General features: G+C 27.7%; 1 protein-coding gene across 7 annotated transcripts; it reads right to left on the bottom strand.

Moving 5' to 3' along the window:
- Positions 1-59: 59 nt before the first annotated feature.
- LOC107455546 (SET domain containing 3) lies at positions 60-27,711 on the bottom strand. Of its 7 annotated transcripts, none has more exons than XM_043040500.2 (16): positions 27,554-27,711; positions 27,194-27,292; positions 26,507-26,602; positions 25,193-25,338; positions 22,521-22,593; positions 19,828-19,938; positions 17,086-17,166; positions 15,463-15,527; positions 15,252-15,310; positions 13,095-13,209; positions 12,591-12,665; positions 10,939-11,038; positions 10,796-10,862; positions 8,010-8,092; positions 7,134-7,276; positions 60-1,922 (listed from the first exon to the last, which is right to left on the bottom strand). In XM_043040500.2, the coding sequence occupies exons 2-16, from the start codon at positions 27,267-27,269 to the stop codon at positions 1,788-1,790; spliced, it is 1,425 nt and encodes a 474-aa protein (XP_042896434.1). In that variant the 5' UTR covers positions 27,270-27,292; positions 27,554-27,711; the 3' UTR covers positions 60-1,787. The 7 variants fall into 7 exon arrangements, with proteins under 7 accessions (XP_042896434.1, XP_042896436.1, XP_042896435.1 ...); XM_043040502.2 differs by having other exon boundaries at positions 27,194-27,280; positions 27,554-27,697; XM_043040501.2 differs by lacking the exon at positions 27,554-27,711 and adding an exon at positions 27,402-27,540.
- Between the last annotated feature and the right edge of the window lie 107 nt (positions 27,712-27,818).

Raw genomic sequence — 27,818 nt, 5'->3', positions numbered from 1 at the left:
ACAAATTTCTACGATATATGAGTAAGATGAATTTTATAATGAAGGAAAACACAGAAAACTGTATCTCATAAAAGATTTATTTTCTGATATTTTTTCACAAAAACAAACTCAGTATTGGATAACTTATTAAACAAGTTTTTGTAAAGAAAAAGCTTGAAATATAAATTACAAAACAATCAGTAGAAAATGGCAAAAATCAAACAACAACTTAAATCCTGGTAATAAACAAATAAATATTTAGAAATTGCTTATATTTAGTGTTATTTTTAGTTGGAGTCAATTTGCCCTTGAATTTACATATATAACTATTTATTTAATATTAAAATACTTTCATTACATTTTAATGAATTGAAGCTAAAACAAACAAAAAATAAGATTTTTTTTAAAGCAAATAATTTTATATTCTTCCAAAGAAAACTTTTTATGGAAATTAAAATTTAAAAAAAAAATATTCACAAAGTTATAACTGAAAATTGTTTGGCAATAACTACAAAATTCTAAGAGAATTTTTTTTAATTGCATCAGAATAATATTTTATATTAGAAAAAAGGAAGTTGATACTTGAGAGGCAAAAGAATTTCCAGATTTAAAAGGAGCACCTCATTTTAATTACCTTAATAACAAATTAATATCGAAGGATATATGTTTAAAAAAATTTTTACAACCCTCTCAGTGTTAGTCCTGGATATTTTTGAAGTTAAATTGCAAGCTATTCCATGAAGAAAAAAAAATTTTTTTTTTCTTTACATTTAAAGATAAAGTAGTGTGTAGAAAGGAACATTTCAGTACTAATTTGCCCAGGGGCTCAATGCTTAGAGAGACGAAATTTTAAAGAAATGTTAAATAATGAATGTTTTCATATGAATTCATTCAAATGAAACGTCAAAATGACCATTTCTAATATTCTAGAGCTTAACATGCAGTTGTTCATTTATTTTTATTTTAGACATAAATATTTATGAAAGACATAATTCTAAAAAAGTCATATAATTTTTTAAAATTTATCCCTTTTATAACAATAGTTTATTTTTTCCAAAAAAAAAAAGAAGGAAAAAAAAAGAAAATACAACAAGTACTCAAGTCTCCATTGAGGATGCAACACTACTTAAAAAATGTTTTTTGGTATCTTCTAAATACTGCTTACCATCAGATTATGTAAACGATGAATTAAAAAAAATAAAGAAATTAAAAAAAATGATGAATTAAAAAATATATATTTTACATCAAAAATTAAAATGTCCAATAACATCCAATATAAAAATATATCATTAAATTTAAAAATAATTTTTTATAACAACGAGTAACAAAAAAAGGTTAATGCTTTTTATGTCAGATTAAATAAGAAATTACTCATTTTCTTTTCCCCCTTGTAAATAATAAATCATTTTTAATATTAAAAATTGTGCTATTGAATTCCTTATAGGCGATAAATTTCAACACTAAGATGCAATTAATTTAATACTTTAAAACTGATTTTGGTAAGATAAATAAATAAATTTATTTGGTTATGGTAATTTAACAAGTTCACTTTTTGTTCATGAAAAAAATCACTTTGAACAGGTAACACAAAACAGAGTAAGTGAGCAGAAACATATTTAGTATTCTTTAAAAAAAAAAAGTAAGCAATACACAGATAAAATGCAAACACATAAAATCACACTTACGAAACTAAAATTGATTAGTATAAAGAGATATAAAAATATTAATAGCTATCATTTAAGTACTATGTTATTAAAACAGTAAATAATCTCTGGATAGATCATGCTATAAACTGAAAATGAGAAACTTTACAGTTCTTTGAGTTGGCTAACACAATAGTCATGGGAGGTTTTAAGTATCTTCTTCTCACTCAAACGTAACAATATCGCAATATGTTGATGCATAGATTCAAATGTATCTTGTTTTAAAAATTCTTCATCTTCCTATTGTAAAACAAGAATATCAAATCACAAGAACAAGAATAACAAGTAAAAAAATGCTTAGTACAGTACAGAACCCATTATCCGGAAATCAGAAAACCGGAAAAAAATTCGATAAATTTTCCCGCCATTTTCAAAAAAAAATTTTTTTTTTCCTCATAAGATTTTAGGATTTTTTTTTTCCTATTTTGAAAGATGTTTACCTTACCATCATTTTGGAAATAATCATTAGTGTATTACTTCATCGTTTTTTCTTCTTTTTCAGATTATTTCCAAAGTATTATTTTTTTTAGTCGAGTTTAACAATAAAAAAAAAAACGGCTTTTTGTAGCGATTCAGAAAACCGGAAAAATCAGTTATCCGGAATAGCGATGGTCCCGATCGTTCAGGATAATCGGTTCCCTATTGTATTTGAAACCAAATGCTGAAATATTTAAAATAATTTTTTAATTAGGATTATATAATGTTCTTATATAATCTTTCATGTTCCTAAATTTGTGTGTAAAAGTAAAATTTTGGCATTTTAAACTTTTTTTGTCGATATTTCATTAATTTAAACACTTTTTTAAAAAAATTAGCAGTCAGTGTGCAGTGCTGATCACACTGCCATAATTATACAACCAGAGCTCTAACCTCCATGATTCTCCCCTTCTGTTTCCCAACAGGCTGTAGCGGAAATGCTTTACTTTTTTTATAACATAACCATAAGATATATAGTAAATTACTTTTAATCAATAATATTTCTCGGCATACCAAACCAGTTTTTTTCTTTCATGTTGTTAGACAGATGAAATCATGCATGATATGAAAAGATTTTTTCACATTAGCCCAGTTTTCGAAACACTTTAGTTGTTACAGTAGTGATAAATATAAATGTTCACACATTAATAAAGTTGAAATAAATCGTTGAGTCAACTAAATGCATAATATGTCCCCTACAAAGGTTCCGAAGTTGGTTCATGTTAAAGCAGATGGGGCTGATTACTTAAAATTGAAATAATAACACGGTTCCCACTTAATTTCAGAAAAAAATTCCCTGTTTTTCCCAGCTTTGTCAGGAAAATTTCAATGAAAATCCACATGAAAAAATTACCTGACTTTTCCAGTATATAAGGTAAATTTCAAAGAAAATCCATATTTTTTTTTTTTTAATCTATACCATGAAATTTTTCTTCAATAATTTTTTTAATTTATAATAAATACCGTATATTCCGGCGTATAACGNGGTTCCCACTTAATTTCAGAAAAAAATTCCCTGTTTTTCCCAGCTTTGTCAGGAAAATTTCAATGAAAATCCACATGAAAAAATTACCTGACTTTTCCAGGTATATAAGGTAAATTTCAAAGAAAATCCATATATTTTTTTTTTTATCTATACCATGAAATTTTTCTTCAAGAATTTTTTTTATTTATAATAAATACCGTATATTCCGGCGTATAACGCGGACTTTTAATACAAAAAATAACATTGGAATTTACGGGTGCACGGTATACGCCGAATACAAAAAATTATAGATTAAAAAATTTAAATATGATATTCTGATCCGTCCAGATTATTTGAAATGCTGCATTTTTTTAATGATTTTCTAACCATCTGAGGCTTATTTCCATCCCATGCTTTTAATATCCATTCGCACACTGTTTCCAAATTTGCATGACGCATATGTTCGTAGGTTTTCTCGGACTGAAACTCCCAAGTGTTCCACTGGCTTTAAATGGTTTGTTCAAGCAGGCGTCCCATGGTTGAACTAATGGTGTCAATCCGCCTGGAATAACTGCCATATCGGTGTTACATTCTTTCAACAATTTGTTTGTATTATCTGTAAGGTGGGACCTAAACATGTCCCACACTAAAAGGCTTTATGGTTTTGTTACGCAACCAGGACGAATTTGCCAGACATTTTTTACTCACAATTTAACACCATTTTTGGTCCATCAAGCCTTTTTTATAGACATGAACAAAATACCTTTTGGAAAATTAGATTTAAGAAAAGTTTTTCTCTTAAATATAACCATTGGTTTTAGTTTCGTTCCATCCGCTAAGCAAGAAAGGGCTACGGTGAAATGAGATTTCTCATGTCCTGTTGTTGTTACGTTGACAGATTTTACTCCCTTTAAATCAATTGTTTTATTACCGATCATGTCAAATATTACTGGGGTCTCATCCATATTTCTTATTTGCAAAAGTAAATATTCCTTTTTTTCCGCAGTTCTATAATATATTTTTGAAAACTTAACAATTTGCTATCCAAGTCTTTTGGCAGTTTTTGTGACACTTTGGTTTTTTTACGTAGAACAAAATTCTTTCGAGCCATAAATCAGCTACACCAACTCACAATAGCCTTGAAATTTTCATTCTCGTGTGGATTAATCTTTGCCCATTTTAGAGCAAACAAGCGAACACAGTTTCTTGCTACAATCAAGCCATTTTGCCAATTTTCCAAAACCCAGTTTTCTACATTGTCCTCTAACATCGGCCATTTTGTTAGTCCTGTATGCAATGCACACTTATCCTTAGGCATATCCATTATTTTATTTTCATTTTTCGTCCATTCACGCACCGAGCTTTCGCCAATACCAAAATGCCTCGTCCAAAATGCCAATACCAAAATGCCATGTCAAATATTACTGGGGTCTCATCCATATTTCTTATTTGCAAAAGTAAATATTCCTTTTTTTCCGCAGTTCTATAATATATTTTTGAAAACTTAACAATTTGCTATCCAAGTCTTTTGGCAGTTTTTGTGACACTTTGGTTTTTTTACGTAGAACAAAATTCTTTCGAGCCATAAATCAGCTACACCAACTCACAATAGCCTTGAAATTTTCATTCTCGTGTGGATTAATCTTTGCCCATTTTAGAGCAAACAAGCGAACACAGTTTCTTGCTACAATCAAGCCATTTTGCCAATTTTCCAAAACCCAGTTTTCTACATTGTCCTCTAACATCGGCCATTTTGTTAATCCTGTATGCAATGCACACTTATCCTTAGGCATATCCATTATTTTCTTTTCATTTTTCGTCCATTCACGCACCGAGCTTTCGCCAATACCAAAATGCCTCGCCGCAGCCCGATTTCCATTTTCTTTTGCAAATTTAATTACTTTGCATTTAAATCCAGTGCTGTGTTTGCTCCGTTTGATAGGAGCCATGTCTACTATTAAAAACTACACTGAATTCTTAGAGCTTACAATGTTTACTTTTCAAAGGCAGGGCATCAAATGGTGCGATTGGCAGAAGAGGACTTACGTCATGTCCCCTGATTTGTGGTATGATTTTGAGACATACACAATAGACAGCATTCCAGATACCCCCCCTACTTCTAGAATGTGGGGAACAACATTCTTGCACAGACCTGCACTGCTGAAAACAACAATCTCTTTTCTCAGAATCACATTATTACTCTTTCAACTCCACCCTCACATAAATGTCAAATTCAGTTCTTTTATTTTTGCAAAAGATAGGGAAAAAAACTTTTTATTTACGATCTTGAAAGACGAGATATTGCACATGTACAATCCAAATTTTCGAGCGCGTTATACGAAGAGTATAACTTAAAATTTAAAAAAAGTTATTAGAAATTACGGGTGCGCGTTATGCCCCAGAATATACGGTATTAGACTTTGCGAGCAAAAGCATATAATAGAATGAGAATGGAGAAAAGGAAAAGTTTCACTAGAAGGAGGAATTTTATAAAATAATTGTAATAGATGTTAGAATTACTTAATTCAAAATTCAAACACTTATTACTGTTATTGAAAATTCTAAGAATAGCTATTTCCCAGGTATGATAAGGCAATTTTCCAGGATTTCTTTTTTTGTAAAAAATTGCAACTTTCACTGACTATTCTCTGCTTTTTAGGGTTAAAATAAAATTCCTTTACAATTCCAGGATTTTCCTACTCTCCCTGATCTGTGGGAACCTTGAATAATTTGATTTCATATTAAACAAACTTAATTAGGCAGTACAGTAGAGCGCCGGTTATCCGAACTGCTCGGGACCGAACATGGTTTGGATAATGAAAAGTTCGGATAGTTGGAAAACTGTTTAAAATCTAGTGTACATGAGTATTATTTGTGCACTAACTTCCCTTTGCACCTTTTGTAGGCTTAGGACTGGTAGTACTATCTAAAATAGCTTTGGCATGTTTAAAAGTTTTTTTTCCTTCAATTTTTGAATATTTTTAATTAACTTTTTTTCATTTTGAATTATTTTTATCATATTTCAGTTTCTTATAATTCTTTTTGTCAATTACTGATTTTATCACATTTTTCATTATTTTCCATTGCAAAAGAAAATTCCAGCAAAGATTTCGTTTCAAAGAAGATGCGTTTTTTTTTAGCAGCCATATGTCCCTTATTCTTTAAAATAAATCAACTGAACTGGATCAACATCATTTTGACGTCCTAGCCAATTCATTGCATGCTTCTATATAAGAAGGTCCACTATCTTGAACTTGATCACTTACTTCTTCCTCTTCGTCTGTGGAGTTCCGATTTTCATTCAAAATTTCAGCAACAATTTCATCATTTTCATCCGAAAGAGCCACTGGTTCAGAAACTTCAGTTTTTCTGTTAAGAATTTTATTCCAAGATTTATTATGAACCACAAGTGACAACTACCCATTCCCCAATTATAAAACTTCAGCACTTATCTATTCATAAACTCCTTCTGCATTCCAACCATTGTAGACTATCAAAATGAAGCTCGCATTCTTGGAATATAATTTTTAGTTGTAAAGGGGTAGGTAGGTTTAACTGTACCACCATACATGTATGTATGGCTGCTATAAGAAAACTGCTAAAAAGGTTGTAAATTAAATATGGTCTTCGGATGTAGAGGATATTATTTATTCTTCTTAATTTAGAAAAATTGTCAAGAGGTTAAAAAGTNAAAAAAAAAAAAAAAAAAAAAAAAAAAAAAAAAAAAAAAAAAACTAATTCAGAGGTAGTTCGGATAATTGGACGCTCGGATAATAAGGGTTCGGACAATTGGCGCTCTACTGTATTTAAATTTTACTGAGTACCCACACGTATATTTAGCACTTAGCCCTTTAGTACAAAACAAATTAATAAATTTTTTTTTGAATGACAATGCTTAAAAAATTTAAGATGTAAAAAAAATTTAAAAATATTACATGTGTAGCAAAATGAAGAAAAGTACAATGCAAATACATTAATTAAAAAACTAATTTTAAAAATTTATTACAAACCTCCAATGTAGTTTTGTAAGATCTTAGTAAAAGGAATAACCTATCCCTCAAGAATGAGTAAGCTCTATTTTTGAGATCAGAATTTTCAGATAAAAGGGCATCAATTTGCTCTTTATCACCATTAAGAATTTTCTCCAGCTCCTCTATAACACAAAGCAAAATAGTATCATTTGACACAGTAAAAACAAGGAAATTAAATAAATGTACTTTATATAAAAAAAAGTTTAAATCTGATAGCTACATAGCTGTCAATGTGTCTAATTTCTCTAGAAGATTTCATTTTTAGATTAAAATTGTAGAAAAATTTATGCTTTGATATGTTATTCCTAATTTAATAAATTGAATATCACATTATTTTAAACCATAATATATTTAAAAATGCAACAAAAATAAATTGATGTGGTTTTTATAGGTTGATAATATTTAAATAAGATATTTTTCAGAATTTTCAATGTAATTGTAATTTTACTAGAGCTAGAAAAAATTCAGTAAGAAAAGAAATTCTGGGTAGCTATATAATTATGAAAAAATACCAAAAGAAACTACATAATTTTTTTTTAATCCTATATGTTTTTTACTTATACCATACAATTTTATTTCCCTTAATCAAAGGAAATGACCTAACCTAGCCTAAAAATGACAGAACATTATTTTTGAAAAGGAGAAATCAGATGAGTTCATTAGAGTTGCAATTACTTTATAAAATTACTTTATTAAATCATTAAAGTTGCAATTGCTTTAATTTTTTTTCATTTAAATTATAAATGGAATAAAATTGTTTCTTAATGGAAATTTTGTCCATTAGTGTGACAAAGGATAACATCATCTTTAAGAATTATTATTAAAACAAAATACAAATATTTATAAATTTCTCACCTGATTTCATGACATTAATTTTTACAAATGATAGAAGCTCTTCCAAAATTTCTCTTACAGGATAGAGAAAATAAGGTCCATTTCTGAATAGAGGAAGAAAAAAAAACACTCATAAACTTAACTTTTAGGACAAAAATCAATCAAATTATCTTAATAGAAAATAAGTGAAAATGAATTTTAATTTCTCTTGTCACAATTGCAATTAGCAGGGTGATCACCAATCCTATTACCCAGATTTATTATTTTCAACTATTTTCTAAAATACACAAATACTCTTCTATTCATACGAATATGGCACCAACATTTTATTAAAAATATTTGCATTGTGAAATCCTTTGAATTTAAAAATTAGCTAATTTTAATAGTGAATTGAAATGTTAAACAATATTTATTACAACTGTATGCTAAAAGGTGATGAATTGATGTATTTATTTTACCAGCATTTTATGCTTTTATTATATCTGTCAATTTATTTTACACCAAGTTCTTAGAAATCAGCATTCTTAACAAAATTTGAAATTAAAAGAACAGATTTTCATTTTTTAAGCTCACAACATTTTCTTGATTTCTGGACTAGACGATTAGGCTGCATCAAAAGAGAAACTATGTAATGAATTAATATTCTCATTACATATTTTAATAGTCACTTTCCATATATCTTTCTTAAATGACAATGATCTTAAACAAATAAATGACTACATGGGGCTAGTGTGCATAAGTAGTAGCCAGCTAGTGTAGACATGCCACTAAATTTTTTTTATTTTTTACAAAACAGAACAGAAGAACCTTGATTGCTACACTTAAAATATCAACTAGTGATTTGAAAATGTATGAAAAGTGATTAAGTTAGATTTGATGAGTTGGACTTGAAAATAATTGAATTTATAATTAGTTTAAAAATTTGAATTGAAAAAAAATCATGTACTTTATATAAAAAATTTTAAGATGTAAAAGAAGACTGAATGGTACATATTTACCCATTTAAAACATCTGGAAATTTTGTTTTGAAATTTTTTTTTCTCATCGCAAACAATAAATTTTTGACATTAATAACAGACTGTTTTTTTTTTTTAATGTAAGTTCATATGAATATAGAAAGCTCCTTAGTGTTTGAAAGCTTCAAGATCTTCCGCAAATGTTTTACTGGTTTCGGTCAAGTTCACTTTTTTTATTGGTATCACAACACTTCTTCAGCTTCTGTAACCATTTCTTGAACCTACAAACCACAAGTTTAAAGGCTTTCATCAATTTCATGCCTGACCAAGACGTTTAAAGCTTTTTTTCTAAACTGTAGACTCATTGTCCTCATTTTCTTTTTAATCATTAGCATCAGGAGTAACTTTTTTTTTCTTTTAAAATGATTTAATTTCAATGCTTTTGGAAAAAATCAGTAGAATTTCTGATTGACAGTGGAAGTCTGCTAGTTTCAAAACGATCTAAACGTGTATTATTATAGTTAAAAGAGTTGCATTTGGGGCCGGGATAGCCTGGTCGGTAGGGCGCTGGGCCCATGCCCGAGAGTTAATGGGTTCGAACCTCGCTGGCCAAAGACTCCCCTTGTAGTTGGTGACTGATGCACGATAAAATTCTGTCAAGTCGCAAAGTCCTCCATGTTCTTATAACAAATCAAAACCTCTGGGGGTACTGGATTGGAGATCGATTGTTTTCTGAATCAGGTCAAAATTACGATTAGTGGATGAATGAATGGGTCCGCCTTATAAACAGGTGTGATGTATGATGTGGCGGAAGTCCAATTATTGGCCATAGATGGCGCCACTGAAAAACAAGAATCGCACACTCTGCATTAAATTTGCTCGGTTTCACCCAGCAGGCTTGCCCATGTGGCAAGTGGCATTAGAATCAACCAACCCAACCAACTGCATTTGTCATGGGACAGTTAAAAAAAGATTATACATACGGGAAAACGGAAGATGCAAGAACTATAGATCAAGGTTTGACTGTACTTTAGTGTTTTGAAGTCGGGTTGAGAGAAGTTTGCATACAAAATTAATACATAAAAATAGTACAAATAATTTTCTTTTCAAAATAATACATAGTATTAGTAATAAATGCATTAAATTGTCAAACCTTGCTTTAAATTCGTTACCAGTATTACATTTTCCTAAGATAACACCCTATCTTATACAAAAAATAAATAAATAATAAATAAAAAATAACACATCTAAATTAGCTTATGCATCATTCAAAGTGAATAGAAACGTTCAAATTTTATTAAAAAATTACCAAATACGTTCAAAATAACAGTTAGCTTTTTTTTGTTGCAAATATATAAAAAATTTCCACACTACATCCCCTCTCTCTTATGAACAAGATTATACTTGATGAATGTTATGAGTTTTCTCAAAAATATTACCTTTCTAAAAAAGCTTTTAATCCTATATGACAGTTTGAGGAAGAGGAATTTATGTAAAATAAATCATAGCAAAAATATAATTTGAATTTGCATACTTAGCTATGAATTCTCCCCCTTCCCTTTATGCAAATGTCATTCTTAGATACAGTACATTAACTTATGAAAACAGTTTATTTATCCATAAAATGCTGAGTTTTCTAGAGTGGATTAACTTTTCGCAAAAGTTATACAGTAAGTTAAAAATTTTTATACATATTTGAATACTACAATAAATATTATTTAATATGATAACTACATGATAATAAAAATACATAATAAAAAAATAATTTAACGTTAAGTAAAAAATGATAAGATCAGTGTACATAGAGTGTTACCTGAACTGCTTATGACTTTAATGCTAATAAAAACTTACACTGAAAGATTTAATTTATCACAGACACTGCATTTTAAAGAATGAAGAGGATCGTTTTTGCTTATTCCTGAAACAGATAAAAAAGTCTTTTAATATAATTACAATAATAAAAAATGTAATAATTAGTATGCAGGACAAAGTACCTAGCTTGATTTCAATAGCATCATTTTCATTTTCAGTATAAACAAATCCATTGTGCACAAAAAATTCCCCATTAGTTCTAGGACCATAAAACATAAACACCTAAATAAAAAGAAAGAATGAATAAAATCGATGTTGAAAAATATAAGTTTGTTGAATAAAAAATTCATAGATACTATATGAACTAATTTATTAATAATATAATTTTAAAATATAATTTGCATAATTAATAATATCATAATTTATAGAAGAAAATTCACTATACAAGAGTTTGAACATCACATGCAGTTACACTTTTAATTTCAGATATTGAGATTTAAGAAGTAAGCACGCTTCTCATATTAGCTTCATATGAGAGTTTTTCAAACACATATCAGTTGTGAGGTCCTGTCAACAGGCTAGGGGTAAAGCCATAAAAGTGTCATGATTACAATGAGTTAAAATATTTTAAACTTTAGCTATAATGCCTATTAGCTATATTATGTTTCTTCTCAGAAAATATGTAAGTAAAAGAGTAAAATGGATAGTTAGACTCATTCTTTATTAAATTATGAACCTGATCTTTGTGTTTCGATATTTTGAATAAAAAACACCATTAATCAACCAGCTATGTCACCCTTTTCACATCACCATTTTTTTTAAAATTCAGTCTTGAAAATTAGCTAGCAATGTTGTCCTGATATTTTACACAGTACAGAACCCATTATCCGGAATTCAGAAAACCGGAAAACCAAAAAACCGGAACAAAATTCCATGAATTTTCCCGCCATTCAAAAAAAAAAAATTTTTTTTTCCTTATAAGATATTAGGATTTTTCTTTCTTTTTTGAAAGATTTTTACCTTACCATCATTTTGGAAATAATCATTAGTGTATTACTTCATCGTTTTTTCTTCTTTTTAAGATTATTTCCAAATTTTTTTTTTTTAAAGTCCGGAATAGCGATGGTCCCGATCATTCCGGATAATCAGCTCCCTACTGTACTTCATTTAATGCTTTGCCTCTATTCTCTGCAGCTATGCTATATTTATGAGTGTGTGAAATAGAAAAACAGATAACTTTAACAATTGAATTAAAAAATTAGCTTGAATGGAAGGAAGAGCTGTTACTTTAATTAGTAATATCACAAAAAATATGGACTTGGTTCAAGGAAGGAGAGTAAAAATATAAATATTATCGACCAATTTAAAGCTCTCAATACATTACTGTTGCTTAACTGGGCTCCCACTGGCACAGGAAACAAAATTATTCATCACTAAGCTACCCTTAAGCTACCACCCCTAAGCTACCCAAAATTATTATCAATTCACTAAGCTACCCTTTTAAAAATAATTTTTAAGATTAAACAAAGATCTATTAAGAAGCTAAATCAAAAGAAAAAAAAGTGATTTCTTGATATTGTATGAAGGGTGACATTTGGTTATAATTACAGAATAAATAATTATATAATAATACTCTCATTCTCCTGAGTTCACTATATGAATCAAGAGGTCAATTTTTAATATTCAAATGGCTTAATAAACACATTTAGCACTATTAATATCTTGCTTACCAACATTTAAAATTCTTTATTAATTAACTGGTGCTCAAAAATTTAGAAAGTTTAAGTACCCAGAAAATTGTTAAATAATTTAGAAAAAATGATTATTGAGTTACCTGATCACCTTTAGAAAAAGCCTTGAATGAATATGACACAAGAGAATCCTTCTCCAAATTGAAATCAGTAGAAAGCTAAAAAAAGATAAAACAAAATGGCTATAGTCAAAGCCCAGTTATTAATTTAAGTATTAATAAATAATAATTTAATTCAATATGAATAAACTTGATTGTATTTAAGTCATCAATATAATGAATTTATGTAGTCTATAACTAACTAAATTGTAGATAATAAACAAATATATAGAGCAAGAGCTACAATACACTAAAAATAACCGATGAGTGTAATATTGATTAACACAATAACTTTTGACCTTTAACAACAGTTTAAGGTGAAACCTGATAGCTTTAACAAAAATTTTTTTTTTTAACCTTGTAATTAAGTGAAGAAACTCTTAAGCAGGAAAATGAGTTATAGAACAGCAGCTGAGAGTTATTAAATAGTTTATCTATTATATAAAAACATTAAGAGATTCAAAAGAAAATTAGTTTGTGAGTCCTCACTTTTCCATTAGCATGATTACACATGTCAAAAAGGGGTATCAAAGATATAGACATATGACCATCTTCAGTTGTAGGTATTATATTTTGTCTAGTCATAACACTTGAAACAGCCCACCTGAAAAAAAGTAGATAGATTCATAGATAATTATATATTATTTATATAAACTATGATGTAGTATTTTAATTTAAATATCTCTTTTCATTCAAAAATCTAACTTGTTTAATAGATATAATTTTTAATTTTGTTAGACTTAATAAATTAGAAGAAAATAATTTTTTACATTTGGTTTATCACATTCAACACACATCATTGAAACACTTTATGTAAAATAATAAAATAAAACTGAAATTACTCAAACTTGCATAGTATTTATTTCCATTTGTAGAGATAACTTTGAGAGAAATTAGGAAGGGAAATAATTGGATCTGAATGTTAGATCCTAGAGAGGGAAAGCTATCAGTAAATCCTTATTGCATCTAAAAAGTAATGTAAATTTTTAGAACTTTTAAAAACGTTTTTACTGTAATTTATTCATTGACTTAAATCAGACTTAGTTTATAATTACTAATTCAGATAATTAGAACTCTAATTACTATTTCCACTTTAATTTTCTCTGAGATTTACGTTAAACTGTTTATGAAAAATTATATAAAAAAGGAAAAATTTAAATGCATAATAAAATCAGAAAAATACATTATTTTATTACAAGTATTTGTACTAAAATAATGTATTTTTATGATTTTATTCAATGTATGTAATTTTAAGTAATGTGTGTGATGCATGGCACATATGACTACGACAGGAGATGTAGAAAAATACGATTTCATTTTGTTGATTCGAACATCCAAAGAAATAGTAGAAAGCAGTGGACTTGGCACAAACTCATTGATAGTCACAATGCACAATGTCACAGCATAGGTAAACGTTTTGTGCACAATATGACGAAACAGTTAGCAGGCACAATCAGTAACACTTGTTGAAACTAAGAGCTAACTAAGAAAATGGCAGAGTGAAAGCACACAGGCAACAGCATCTGCCAAATGTGGAACAGAAAATCACCATTGCTTAACAGGGAAAGGACGAAAGAAAAGAGTAAAGAAGTAAGCGAGCTGTACTTTCCAGTGATCTAATTTTCATAACACTGATGCTAGCAGTTAAATGCTTAATATTAACTATTTAAATCACTAAGAAGATAAACATGCATAAATTACTTATTTAAAAAATTATGTTAGAGAAAGATATATGTTAATTCCTTATCTATGACATACATTGCAACCACTCTGTCCCCCCCCCCCCCGATAAATCATCGTGCAACTATTGCAAGAGGTTTAAACAAAGATTGGAACCTTTTAACTATTTTCTTTTTCTTACTTTTCCATCAAGATTTTTCAGCATAAATTTTTTTCTTAGATAACACTATTATTAAACAGGAAATGTGTTTTGTAGTACAATAAGAAAAGCATAAAAGAAAGCAGTAATCTTTGACTGTTACTGAGTCTTCCATTACGAAATAAATAGCCAAAAATATTAATTCAGCGGAGCAAAATACATTTAATTTTGTATTAAAGACTATCTTATAGAAGAAAGGCTGTGAGATATTTGTTTTAAAAACACATTGATTCGTGAGAACGATAAACTTAACATACAGCAAAATTATAAAAATAAATGAATAAAGATAAATATGTGGTCAAAAGAAAAGAAACACTCAAACAAATTTATTTTAAGTTTAAATTTGAAAACAGTTTCTTAATCCCTTAACAATTGGTTAATTTTCAAGAAAACGGTCATAAAAGTGCCTATTTTGCCAAATACATGTATTTGATTAGTGGCATGACATCTAGTTTAAAACAAACTAGCTATCTACAATTACCTAAAATATCCTGGTACTACCATCTGGTGTTTAAAATGAGAAATAAAATGTTTTCCGGGCAAAAGAAATGAATTAAGTTTTATTCTTATTGGCGTGCCACAACTGAACACTCCAGCTCGGAAATTTCACGGGAGTGAGAAATATAGGGCGACACCTCACCCCGTCATTTTTTCAGGAGCGAGCAAAATTTGTATTAAACATATTTATAACCTTTTTGGGAATGATTTAGATTTCATATACATTTTATACATAAATTTTTAATAAATTACAAATTATTTAAACTAACCTATATAACTCATAAGTAAAGTAAGGTCCAATGTTCAAAGAATCTGCCAATGTATCTTTCTAAAACAGATGTCAATAACATAAATCAAGAATTACAATCAAATAATACATTCAACTATTTTGCTTGATTTAAAAAATACAAAAGTGTTTCAAAGAAATTCCTTTAAGTATAATTCAATAGATATACAGACATGAAGTTAAAAGTATCTTACTTGAAAAAGAAGGAAAAAGTAACAATACTGCCTCACAATACTGCGGAATATTTGAAATACTTCCTCTACAATGGTAAAAAAAAATCCAAATGAACACATTAAAAGGTATAACTTTATAAATAACTTAAAAATTGAAATAAAGTTCCATATAAAAATAATGAAAACCATTTTAATAATTAATGATAATAGAAAAAAGATACCTAAATTTATATTACTGTGGCTTTAATTTATTTAATATCTTGTGTATAAGGGTTCATTTTTATTTTTTTAAAATCCACTAATCTTCAAATGATAATAAAAAGACATAAATACATTCTGGTTTGATTTAATGCATATTTAGAAAGCATATTGTAGGGGAGTTTTTAAATCTGGACAAAGCTTGAAATGCATACTTTCAAAATATGGATAAATCTCATAATGTGGGTTATCAAAAATGAACTCAGCTTTAAATGAGTGTTTACAAAAATGGATCTAGCTGAAAATGCATTTTCAAAAAAAAGGATACATATATTTTTATATATTAAAATAGCAGTCCCTGGTGATAAGTTGATCCACCTATTTAAATAAGTAGAATTTCAAATACTTTGAGATTTAAAATTGTACAATTGAAAATCACAACGAAATATATATATAAACCTATATTGCACAACTGAGAGGGTGGTTCTAATTCCCCCCCTACATATTTGCACTATCAGATATTGGGTGTTTTGGGACATTTTCAGTTTTGGAGAAAATAGATATTGTGGTGAATTTGTAATTAAAAAAAAAAGATTTGTTGTTCTGCACAAATTATGCTAACATTTTGAACAAAACAATATAGTAATTCATTTAATGGTGCTTTTGAAAAATACCAAAAGAAATCAACAGCTTAGACTGTTAATTAATCTGTGCACTTACTGATAATTGTTGATAATAGTAGTTTTAATAGTTAAAATGCTTTTTTTGTGAGTTCTTTTAATAAATAACAAAGAATGTTATAAAAAATGATAAGTTTGTTCTGACTTAATGTCACAGCCCGGGTTGTCTTAGTCAGTTTCCTCCACTGGTATACATCAGCCACAGCGGTTCTCCGTGTAATTTAGAATTCCTTCTATGCTATCAAGTCATCTAATATTGGATTTTTCCCTTCATGTTTCTGAATGTAACTTTTAAAAGTGGATATGGATCATTATAAATAGGAATATGTCTAAGTCATCTTAATTACAAAATTTTTAATTACTCTTACTGTATTATGTAATCTGAAGTTGATATATAGTTCAATATTTAAACACATTTTTCAAATATCCTTCTTTAAACTGCAACATGTCTTTTAGTATTTGTTTAAATATTATGTACTTATTCTCTCCAGTAGAGTTCATAATTCAGAAATCACTTTCACACAGATTTACAGGGCTCAGTAGTGAATATATCTCTAAAAAAAAAAAAAAAAAAAAAAAACAATTTGATGGTTAAGATTTCAAAATAAAAATTATTTCTTAAAATACACATTTAATTTACTATTATATTCAATTTTAATATTTTTACCTTATATAAGAACTGAGACTTGATATTTGAACTGATCAACAAATGTAAAATTTCACAAAATAAAATTAGCTAATTTAGACATTCAGCAAAATTTACTACCTAATACAGGAGATCCTTGAAGGTCTTTCAGCTCTTCAAAAGTAAAATAATGTATTGTATTGTATCTTGAAGGTAAAATAGCTAGGATTCAGTTAAAGATTTATTCGAAATAGAAAAACAAAAATATAAAAAATATGAATATTATATTATATAAATTTGAACCATCTATTTTTTTTAAAGAAAATTTTTATTCTAATAAATTAATGACTCCAAAAGGTTAACCCAATGCCTTTTATAGATTAAAAAGAAAAGTTCAACTATGATAAGCCAAAAAGTTAAAATATGATTAGAGAGCTAAAAGGACCAACATATCAATCAAGGAAATTTTTAGATTTCCTAAAAAATAATTAAATCTTATATCTTAAATAATTATAAATATGGGTCTAAATTCTCTATGACATACATACCAACTTACTTTTTTGAAAGCATATAAATGAGAATAAATGAATACATCTACTTTAAATTTTTCGAAAAAAATGCATTATATCAACATCAAGCACAAATAAAAATTAAAGAAGTAAATGCTTAGTGATGGAATAAAGCATTCTTATTAACAAAGAAGTAATAATATAAGAATTATTAAGTACTTTCAGCCAGTGTATGCCTTTCAACATGATGCTTCAAATTGACTTCATAAAACTTTATATAAATTATTTTTTATACGCTGTGCTTGGAAATAAGTTTTTTTTTAAATTTTTTACTTAAAACTTAGTCCGACATAAGGGATTAAAAGGGAAAAGCTAACTTTGCTTATAATAATCTTATTAATTTAATTATACTCAATTATGTTTAAATCATTAACTCAATTATAATTAAATTCAATTACTTTTTTCAGTCTTTTTGGTGCTGTTTATTTGCCTCATCCAATATCTTGATGATTTTCTTCCAAATTTGAGGGGTGCTTAATCAGCATTTATAGCCTCTCTGTTTCAGTACTTACATGCCCAATCAAAATATTTATATACCTTAAGCATCTTGAGCAGGATAATTTTCGAGCTTTGATTTAGAGTACTGAATGTCTTAATGCATATCAAAAATATTTTCAATGCATTTGAGATTAAAATTTTAGTATCTACTTCTAGTAATAAAATAAATGCAAAGAGTCACAACATATGACCCACAACCAAAAGTGTTTTTTAAATACGAAATTATTATTAAGGGGAAAAAAAGCAACCTAGTCAGGCTCAGAAACTGTCATTTTTTAAAAATCTAATTCAGTCTTTCTCAGAATATGTTATTGTACTTGTTTTATTTTTATGGCAATTTCATGGTTTTATTGTACTTGTTTTATTTTTATTTTTAAGTTTTGTTTATGGCAGTAAGTTTAACATTTGCAAATTCGTGGAAAAAAGAAAAGAAAATTATATGCATATACAATGGAACACTGATTTTATATTTTCCACTGAACTAGAGTTAAAAAATGCCCGAAGCGGGATAAGGTAATATCAGGGTAAAGAAAAAAGTTTAAGTATACTTTTCAAAAATTCATAGTTACAAGATGAACTACTAGAAAAAATGTTTTTTGTCTTTCCATCCTTTCTGCTTTCAGATAAAATTTTTACAATACCCCTCTCAATACCAACTATTGCTTGCAAATTTGCTTTATGGTTTACTCATGATCAGTTGTAGGCATACCCTCCAATATTTTTTGCACATCTTCATCTCTATCACCAGGAGCAGGCATTAAATCAGATGCAGAAGGAATTAAAAAGTAATGGGATGTGTCTTGCTGGTGATATACACGTCATCGACTTCAGACATGCAATTTTATTCCGAAGGGCCAATGTTCCCCTTGGATACCGAGAAGCTATATAAAACCCATTTGTAATTATTTTAATCGACATTATCTAACATTGAAGAGATTAAATTCAGAGCTTCCAGAAAATTTATTTTTGCTGTAGAAGCATCTTGCAGGTCATAAGAATCAAGAAAAAGAAAGAGTTACCAAACCAGTTGTTTAGTGTAACGTTCTTTAAATAACTAAATAAATCAAAAATTCAAAGGGTGCTGATAAACATTTTACTCTCAAATTGCACAATTTAAACTCCTATACTTCCTTTAATCCCCTTCTTTGTCTATTCCACCACCCTTCTGATTTTAACTCAAAGAGCAAATCTCCTCTTACAGACAAAAGGACAATAAATAGAATAGAAAGAATGCCAGAAAAGCTACAAACAGCTTATAAGCAACTCTCCTAAAAAAAATAAGAAAGAAGAAGTAATTGGAAATTCATAAAAAGTTTGTGTGAGCTTTGTAGAGAAATAATGATTTTGATCTGTTAGAAAAGCATGTAAGGGGGAATTTTTTTCAGAAGGGCAATGTAAAATCTGGGATAATTTCACATTATCAGTACAGACAGTTTTCACTGATGAACAGAAAATGATGTAAAAAGAGGGATAATTTGTGAAATTGACTACATAAGGTTCCACTATATATATACTGGTATATATATATACATATACAATGATATTTACATAAAAAAATATTTTGTTAGCAAATGATAGTCAAAAATTTCATCAGTGTAAATGTATTAGTATTTTCAAACATCTTATTATGCTTTCAGAAGTTAGACTTAATCTAATTATGCACCAATACAAAGGCTTAGACATTTTTTTTAATTTCTAAAAATCGAAAGAGTTATCAAATTGTGCTCCATTAAACTAATATCATATACAAAATGTATTAATTTAATTTAACATTGATTGATAGTTACAAAAGAAAGACATTGAAAAAAAAAGATACAAATATATGGCATCCAGAATGACTCTGGATTTAGTGATTCCATGAGCAAGTGCATTGAAACTTGTACGTTTGGCATATTTTTTAAAATAGGATCAGAAGATATTAAAGGTCCTGAAATAAAAAAAGAAGGTATTTTAGGATTTAAGAAAAGATTTTTTGGCATAAATAGTATTTTAGACCTAAGAAAGTACTTTTTTATACAAGAGTTAAACAGGAAATTTATAAAGCAGAAATATTTAATATCTTAAAGCCAATAGTAATGATTATTATAAACAATGTAGTTTTTGATGAATCTAAACTGTACTTTTGTTGCACTGTGTGTTTTAACTATACATTTTTTTTATATTCAAATTATTTGATATAAAATAAGATTAGAAATATATAATTTTATAACGTATAATTTAAAATTGATAAAAGTAACATATGCTTATAGAGATGGTAATTTGATTATATCCTGAAATTTTTGCATCAATTCATTGAATTATTCGTTAAATTCCAGAAAGAAAATAACATTTATTACATCATGAAAAGCTACTTTTTCTAAAGGGAAGTACAGTAGAGAACCAATTATCCGGGATGCTCAGGTCCATTGCTATCCCGGAAGTCTGAATTTCCCGGTTTTCGGGATCAACCAAAAAGTGTCGTTAATCGATGTTTTATCGAACCCGAATTACAAGGAAAAAGTGTAATTCATAAAATAAGAGAAAAAAGAAAGGTAATCCTAACTTTAAAAAGAAAAACAAATGGTAGAAAAATAACATTTAAAAGAATAAAAAAATTTTCAAGTTTAGACAAGAAAAACAAATTTAAAAAATACAAAATTCTCGTATTTATTTTTTAAAAATAATTACAATTCCTAAATTAACTAATATAAACAAAACCAATGGTTAAATAACGCAATATATTTCATACCTGATTATACAAGGGAAACGATAAAATAAAAGGAAAACTTATTAATCTAAATAAAAACACTTGAAAATTATCGAACCGAAACGATAGTTAAAAAAGGCACTAGCATAAATATTAAAACACGGAACAAGGCAAGATCAGCGGAATTTTAAAACAAAAACCTAATGATAAAATTTATGAATAAAAATTATTAATTTATTGAGTGCGAAATTTATCTTGAAAAGAAAAAAAAAANTTCTCCTTTTATTTTTTTGTTGATAAAAACACGATATTTAATTACAGCTGATGTGATTCCACATCAATAAAAACTTGCAAATGATACCGCACTTCCAAAGAATGAGAATTTATTCAGAAGAAAAAGATTTTATTTTATTAATTGATGTCAAATAGATAAATATATTTTTCTCTTTCATCTTCTGTTCACTGATTTGCATGCAATGCATTTTCCCCAACCTCCTCGTAAATCAAACAGAAAACAAAATCAACATGCCACAAACTTGAGCTTGATTGACGGACTAAAGGAGAAAATAAAACATTCCTCCCTTCCCTGAATTCAAGGTCGCGGAGGAAATGACGTTTCTCTGGGTAAATGGGGAAAAAAATTCTCCCCTTCCTTACATTTTCCTCTACTCAACTTCAAGGATGAGTTCAATTTCCGCTTTTTTTCATAATCGTTCCAGTTTAAAATGGCGGGAAAACCGATCAAAATTTTTCCCGGTTTTCTGGTTTCCCGCTTATCTGGATACCGGATAAATGGTTCTCTACTGTACTTGTTACAAAACTAAACTAAAAAGTAAAGAAATGTGTTGCTTAAGGAGGTTGCCAAAAATTTATTTCAAATTTTGTAGTTACATATTCAAATTTTAGATAATTCCTTCCTTATTGATGAATACACATTCTTGATAAAATTTAGGTAATCTTGATAAAATTTAGCTATTTTTACAAGAATTGACTTTTTTTAATTTATAAAAAGACAAACAAAAAAGCACAATATCAATGGATTAAAAAAAATAAAAAATACAAAAAAAAAAACTATTTTTAGATCAGAATTATAAACCTTTAATTAATACAGATTTGAGTTACAAGATAGGCACAGTAAAAAGTTAGATGTAGTTATAAAAAAAATTATTAATAACTTTTATGGAATGTTCAACTGTGTGGAATGTGGAAGAATAAAAGTCCATTATCATGTTGAAAGCTTGTTTTTAAAGATCGATCAATTATTGCAAATACTACTCAAATAAGAAGAATATCAGAGATATTGAACTAAATGCTAAAAACTGCTTCCTGGAAATCAGAGAAGAATCCAAATCACATATATTGTTTCAGCTTACTAAGAAAATAAGATGCGGAATAAAGAGTTTTTACAACCAATACGAAGTGCATGAATAAGGGGGACCAGAAAGCAATGTCATTTTAGTGGATTTGATATTTGTTATCAAGATTTTATTTTTAATCAATAATGTTTTCACTCTCATTAGCAACAACCTTTTAATACCGGATTAAAAATGAATATAAAAAATTTATTGATTTTTAAGACTAGCGAATATTTAATGCACCAAAATGACATTACTTTCTGTGGTCTCCCTAAAATTAATAAAAAAAAAAAATTAAATCTTGAATAAAAACATTTATATTTAAATTGAGAACTTTACCTCAACAATATAGCTATAGCTCTTTTTCTGGGACTGCATAAATTATTTGTATGATGGTTTTACAATAATATTCAATATTAAAATGGTTACATTTAGAACTGCAAACAAAAAGTATAACTACAAATTTACCAAGTTTGGAACTTTGAGCAGAGGTTTCTGACATCATTATTTTTCTAGGTATCAATAAAAATTGTTCGTCTTCCTATAATACAATATAAAAAAACATAAAATTTTTCCAAGAAGTTTGATGATAGGCAAAAATTATATGTATCCTATATATTGTTTGGTCTTATTAATTTCACCGCATGCACATACATATATATTTATACAAATATAGTGAGTTCGCCAATACACATCTAGGCATGTACTTTACGCTTTGTATTTGAGTTCATCTCAATAATTTTACTCATAGTAAAAATACTCTTCACAAATGTTTAAAAACAAATTGTGATAGAGGTTTTGCAGCTCAAAATAGAATAAAATATAAAATGCAATTTTTAGTTGGGATTGAGCATTTGAGCATTAGGGATTGAGCTTCCACTTTATCTCATAAAAGAAACCCTTTTCCTGTCAACAATAAAGGCACCAATTTTAACATAAATTTTTAGATGATGTAAAATTGTGAAAAGAAAAAAAAAAACAATAAATTTTATTAATAAGATTCTTTAAGAAACTTTAGACTTGTTAAATATTCCATCAAAAAATCGACAGTGTTTACATAATTAATTTGGTAGTTGTGAGTATTGTGATTTGTGTTATAAAATGGAGGTAACTTAGAAATGGAATTTCAGTTTTAATTCCTCTCTCCTCTATTTTAAATTTCACCCTTCAAAAATTAACAGAGGAGTGAAATTACTCTCTGGTGAATTTTTTTTCGGGGGGGGGGGGGGGGNGGGGGGGGGGGGGGAGTTGCATATGTGCATGCATGTATATCACTCATATGCCTAAACATTTAAAAATGGCTATGAGCGGGTCATACAGTTAGAGGAATTGATAATCACTTGACTTACACCATTTTGAACCAGTATGTTGCTGAGATTTAACTACAGCAAGAAACAATGCAGACCAACAAAATTAAAAGAACACCATATATGAATTAGAAGCCTTGACCTTCATCTAGCAGTTGATTTGTGATGGTTAAAGATTATAATACAGATATTCCGCACACAAAAATTTAAACCAAATAAAGCGAAAAATAAGTTAATTTTAAATCTTTTGTTCAGTAAAATAGGATTTTTCTTTGAGGATAAGAAGAATATGAGCTTGAGGATCAAAAAAACATGCAATAATGTATTGCTCATGAGAGCATTTAAAAAACAAGTAGAAAATAGCAGTTTTAATCACCAATTAACAATTACACAAATAAGATCACTATATAACACAAGAAAATAACAGTTTTGATAAAAGAAACTTAAAATCAATCAGTATTCTTTACAATAGTGCTAATCCATTATTCTAAATATGCAAATATATGTTAGTGATAGTCAAAATCTAAGTATTTTTCTTTAAAACTAATGTTTTCTGGCAAGCTTTTTCCTCCTGATATCTTGTAATGTTTTTAAATAAAACTTATAAAATTTGAAAAGCATTTTGATGTATATTGCATAACATATGCTAACAGTTAAGAATAAATAAATAACATTGCTAGAGATAAATTCAAATACAATAATTTTAAAAGAGTACATACAAAAGACTAAGTTTTCTCACAAGTTAGTAACCAGTTGAATTGACCTACTTGCCCAAAAATTTAAAATAAATGAAAAGAAAAAAAAAATCTGAAAGATATAACTACTGACAAAAATTTGTACAACGAAAGTGACAAGTAGCAAGGTTATAACAGAATTGCATAATAACTACAAATTAAAAAATCACCCACTTAACATTATGAGCAAATAATGAAACTCCCAGCTATGCACTAGTGGGTGATTTCTTACACTTATTACACACAAAAGCTGTTAAACTACATTTTTTAAATTATAGTTTAAAAGATTTTGTAGAGTTTTCCTTACTTAAAGAACTTGGTAAACACTTATCCTCATTTTGAATTTAACTCAGAAAACAAGGAATTTAAAATCAAATACTAAGAATGTTTTTTTTTCTTCTCTTTTTTCAATTTTGAGTGAAATTAAGTTTTCTTTAAATTACACACATGAGGAAGAAAAATTTACCCTCATAATTAGCTTCACTATTTCTGCTGCTAGTACATCTCACATAGACAATTACCCAATTTTTATTACAGAAAATATTTTTAGGAAATACTTCATTATACAATTGAGTTTTAATTCAAAACATTGTAATTAAAAATTAGATAATAATTTTGTGGAAATAAGCTTTTATAAAAACCAATAAACCTTTACTACTATAAGTCATTTTAAATAAATATGATTAATAATGATTATATCATAAATTTTTTTTTTAAAAATCAACATCATTTTAAGTAAAAAATGTGTTGTCTTTTTCTAAAAGGAAATCAGATAAATAAACAAGTCATTCAGATAAAGAGCATGAGCTACACAACAAAATGTTACCGAACTATAAATAGAAATTTAGCATAATATAAATAGACTAAATCGCAACAAATTAAAGAACAATAATTAATAAAAACTGAACACACCTCAAACGATCTTGCAGCAGATAAATATTCAAACATCAATAGAAATATTCTAACTTGAAATGATAACCCAAAAAGGGAAAGTCAAGAGTTGAGGAAAGAAACAAGAACATGCTATTGAAATCTTCTAACAAGTTTGGTTAGTGGATACATACTTTAACAATTTGGGAACATACATTAAAAAACTTACTTTGATATCTTTATCAGCAAAAACACCAAATTCTCCATCATTAATTTCTTTTATAAAAACAGAAGAAAATATAGCCTCATTGTCTTTGCACCATTCATAAAATGCGTTCCAGTTTTTGTTACGATCCCACTGTGGTGGGTTATAACCTACAATGAAACATAGTATCATATTATTACAGGCACACATGAAATAAATCTCTGAAACATATCTAACAAGTAAAAATAATGTCACTTCTAAAAGTTACAAGGAAAGACTGGATAGAAAAAGAAAGGTTGTACATTTTAGAAAAAGATGGCTAGATGAGGAAAAAAGGAGATCCGAAAAACGTGCAAATCAAAAATCGAAAGATAAATTCCAAAGATAGGAAAAAGTGGAGTTGTGTGGTAAAGGAGGGCAAGATTCTTCATGGACTGAAGAGCCGAGAAGTAACAATAAAAATATTTTGAAATAATAACTCCTATTTATAGACAATGCATTTTTGATAAACAATAAAACAAGTGGTTAACAACAAATACTAATATTCATAAAAATTTTCCAATTTACATCATGTATATAGAAAAGTCATTTTAAATTATTTTGAGTAAAAAAACAATAAAACAGATTATAATAGAATCAGGGTTGGCAAGTTTTTGACACATGACGGTTTTTACCGGTTTATAAAGTGAAAATTTGTTTTAGTTATTACATATTATAGATATATTGTTAAATATTATTATACATTAAAGATATAATGTTGCAAAAGGTGACATGTTTGCTATATTTAGAAAGAACTTTTTTTTTTTTGGCTCTCCTGTTTTGTGTTCTTTTGACTTGTTTATTACTCATGCTTCATAATCAATTACTTTTTGATTATGTGTAGCACAAGTCTTTTTAGCTTGATAAGCTAAAGCAATAATATATATATATGTGCTTATTACAAACACAAATATGATTAATACTTTTTAAGATGTTTTATCATAGTTTTCATTCGCTATCTCACAATTGAATTATACCATTTCTTATATTAAACCACAGTTCAAATCTGTGTTTGTTTTCCCNTAAGTATATTACAATATTTCTGTATGAATGTATATCCTTCTATAAGAATACATGTATATAGTTGCAAAATCAATAGCAATCATTTACAACATTCATTTATTAAGGCAATTAAGTGAAAATAATATATTGTCCGCTATATGCCATAAATTAAAGAAAACAGTAGGTTTTTGACGGTTTTTACCGGTAAAAACACGGTTTTTACCACTGTCATGTCAAAAACCAGTTTTTGATGGCAAAAACCCAACCCTGAATAGAATACATATTTATAACACTTACTTGCTTCAATATCTTGCACACTTTTTAAAAGTTCAAAAATGTTTTTCATCTCTTCCCATTCTGCTTGTCTATTTAATACTTTAGTATTAGTACATACTAGAAATGAAATGAAAGGTCTTAATAAATAGTTTATATAATAATATAATTATATGAATATTATTTTAAGATTATCATAGTATCTTTTCATTACAATACCTGTTCACAAAAATTGAAATTGAATAGTTATTTAACTTAGAACAAATTACAGAAAACTATATAGCTAATATACTCTATTTTTTCTTTAATTTCCATGTGACAATGGTCAGCATTTAAAAATTTGAGAATTATTTTGGGACTTATAAAGAAACTAAGAGCATCATTTTCTTTGCATTTAAAGAAGCAATATATTACAAACACTTGAAAATAAGTACTAATAACAACAATTTTTAAATAATAACAACAATTTATGTAAAAAAAGGATGTATTGACAATAAGGTTCCAAAAATGTTTCTAACAAAGCATTGATAGAATATTATATACTATAAAAAAAGAGGGATAATAATGGCATTAAATATTATGAAAACATCAATTTATTTTACTCCTTAACTTTAGTTATCAAACCGGCATATTATAAGTAATTTAGTAAGATACACATACAAATATAAAATAAAAATTATTAATAAATACGCATATCAATTCATAACTTACTATTCATTAATTTCTGGATTAAAGGAGTTAACTGGTCTTTAACCTGCCGAGGAATTTTCTTTTTGTCGGAAAACATTTTGATGCAGTCTGTAAAGAATACTAAAAGTAAAAATAATAATAAATTAAAGTTATTCAAAAAAGTGATAATGAAGGCATCATAAATATTAAAAAAAGAAAAAGCAAATTAGATAGTGAAATTCATAATGACTATGGTTTATACGGACGATGAACTTGTCTTGTAATATTATCCTTTCTCAAGTTTCAAACCAAAAAAAGGAAAACAAAACCACGTGATTGTACTGATTTTTTTTAGATTTCAAAATTTAAAGGGGGCAATTAAATTTAAAACTGATTACATACTTGATGATACGTAAGATAAACCTTAAAAGTTGAAAGATTTACTGTCGGAATTTCATTTAATTCCGAAAAAGTTTTATGTTTATTTATTTTAAGCACTTTTCCGGTTGCTTATTTTTGTTGAGCTCATGACTTGCTAAACACGGTAAAAATATTTAAAAATCAAACAAAGCTGCATCAATTTGTACAGAAATAGATAGCTGAAAACTACCCTAATAAACATTAAATGAAAGTAAACAAAAACTGCGGGTTTCATCAACTCTTTAAA

Source organism: Parasteatoda tepidariorum, chromosome 9, assembly GCF_043381705.1.
Source record: "Parasteatoda tepidariorum isolate YZ-2023 chromosome 9, CAS_Ptep_4.0, whole genome shotgun sequence".
Classification (NCBI taxonomy): domain Eukaryota; kingdom Metazoa; phylum Arthropoda; class Arachnida; order Araneae; family Theridiidae; genus Parasteatoda; species Parasteatoda tepidariorum.
This window is presented reverse-complemented; position numbering and strand designations above follow the sequence as displayed.

Coding starts and splice junctions, on each gene's coding strand:
- LOC107455546 (XM_043040500.2), bottom strand. CDS start 27,269: ATGTTTTCCGACAAAAAGAAAATTCCTCGGCAGGTTAAAGACCAGTTA. Junction 25,339..26,506: donor TGTGCAAGATATTGAAGCAA/GTAAGTGTTATA, acceptor GTTTCATTGTAG/GTTATAACCCACCACAGTGG. Junction 13,210..15,251: donor TTTACTTATGAGTTATATAG/GTTAGTTTAAAT, acceptor ACTTTTTTTCAG/GTGGGCTGTTTCAAGTGTTA.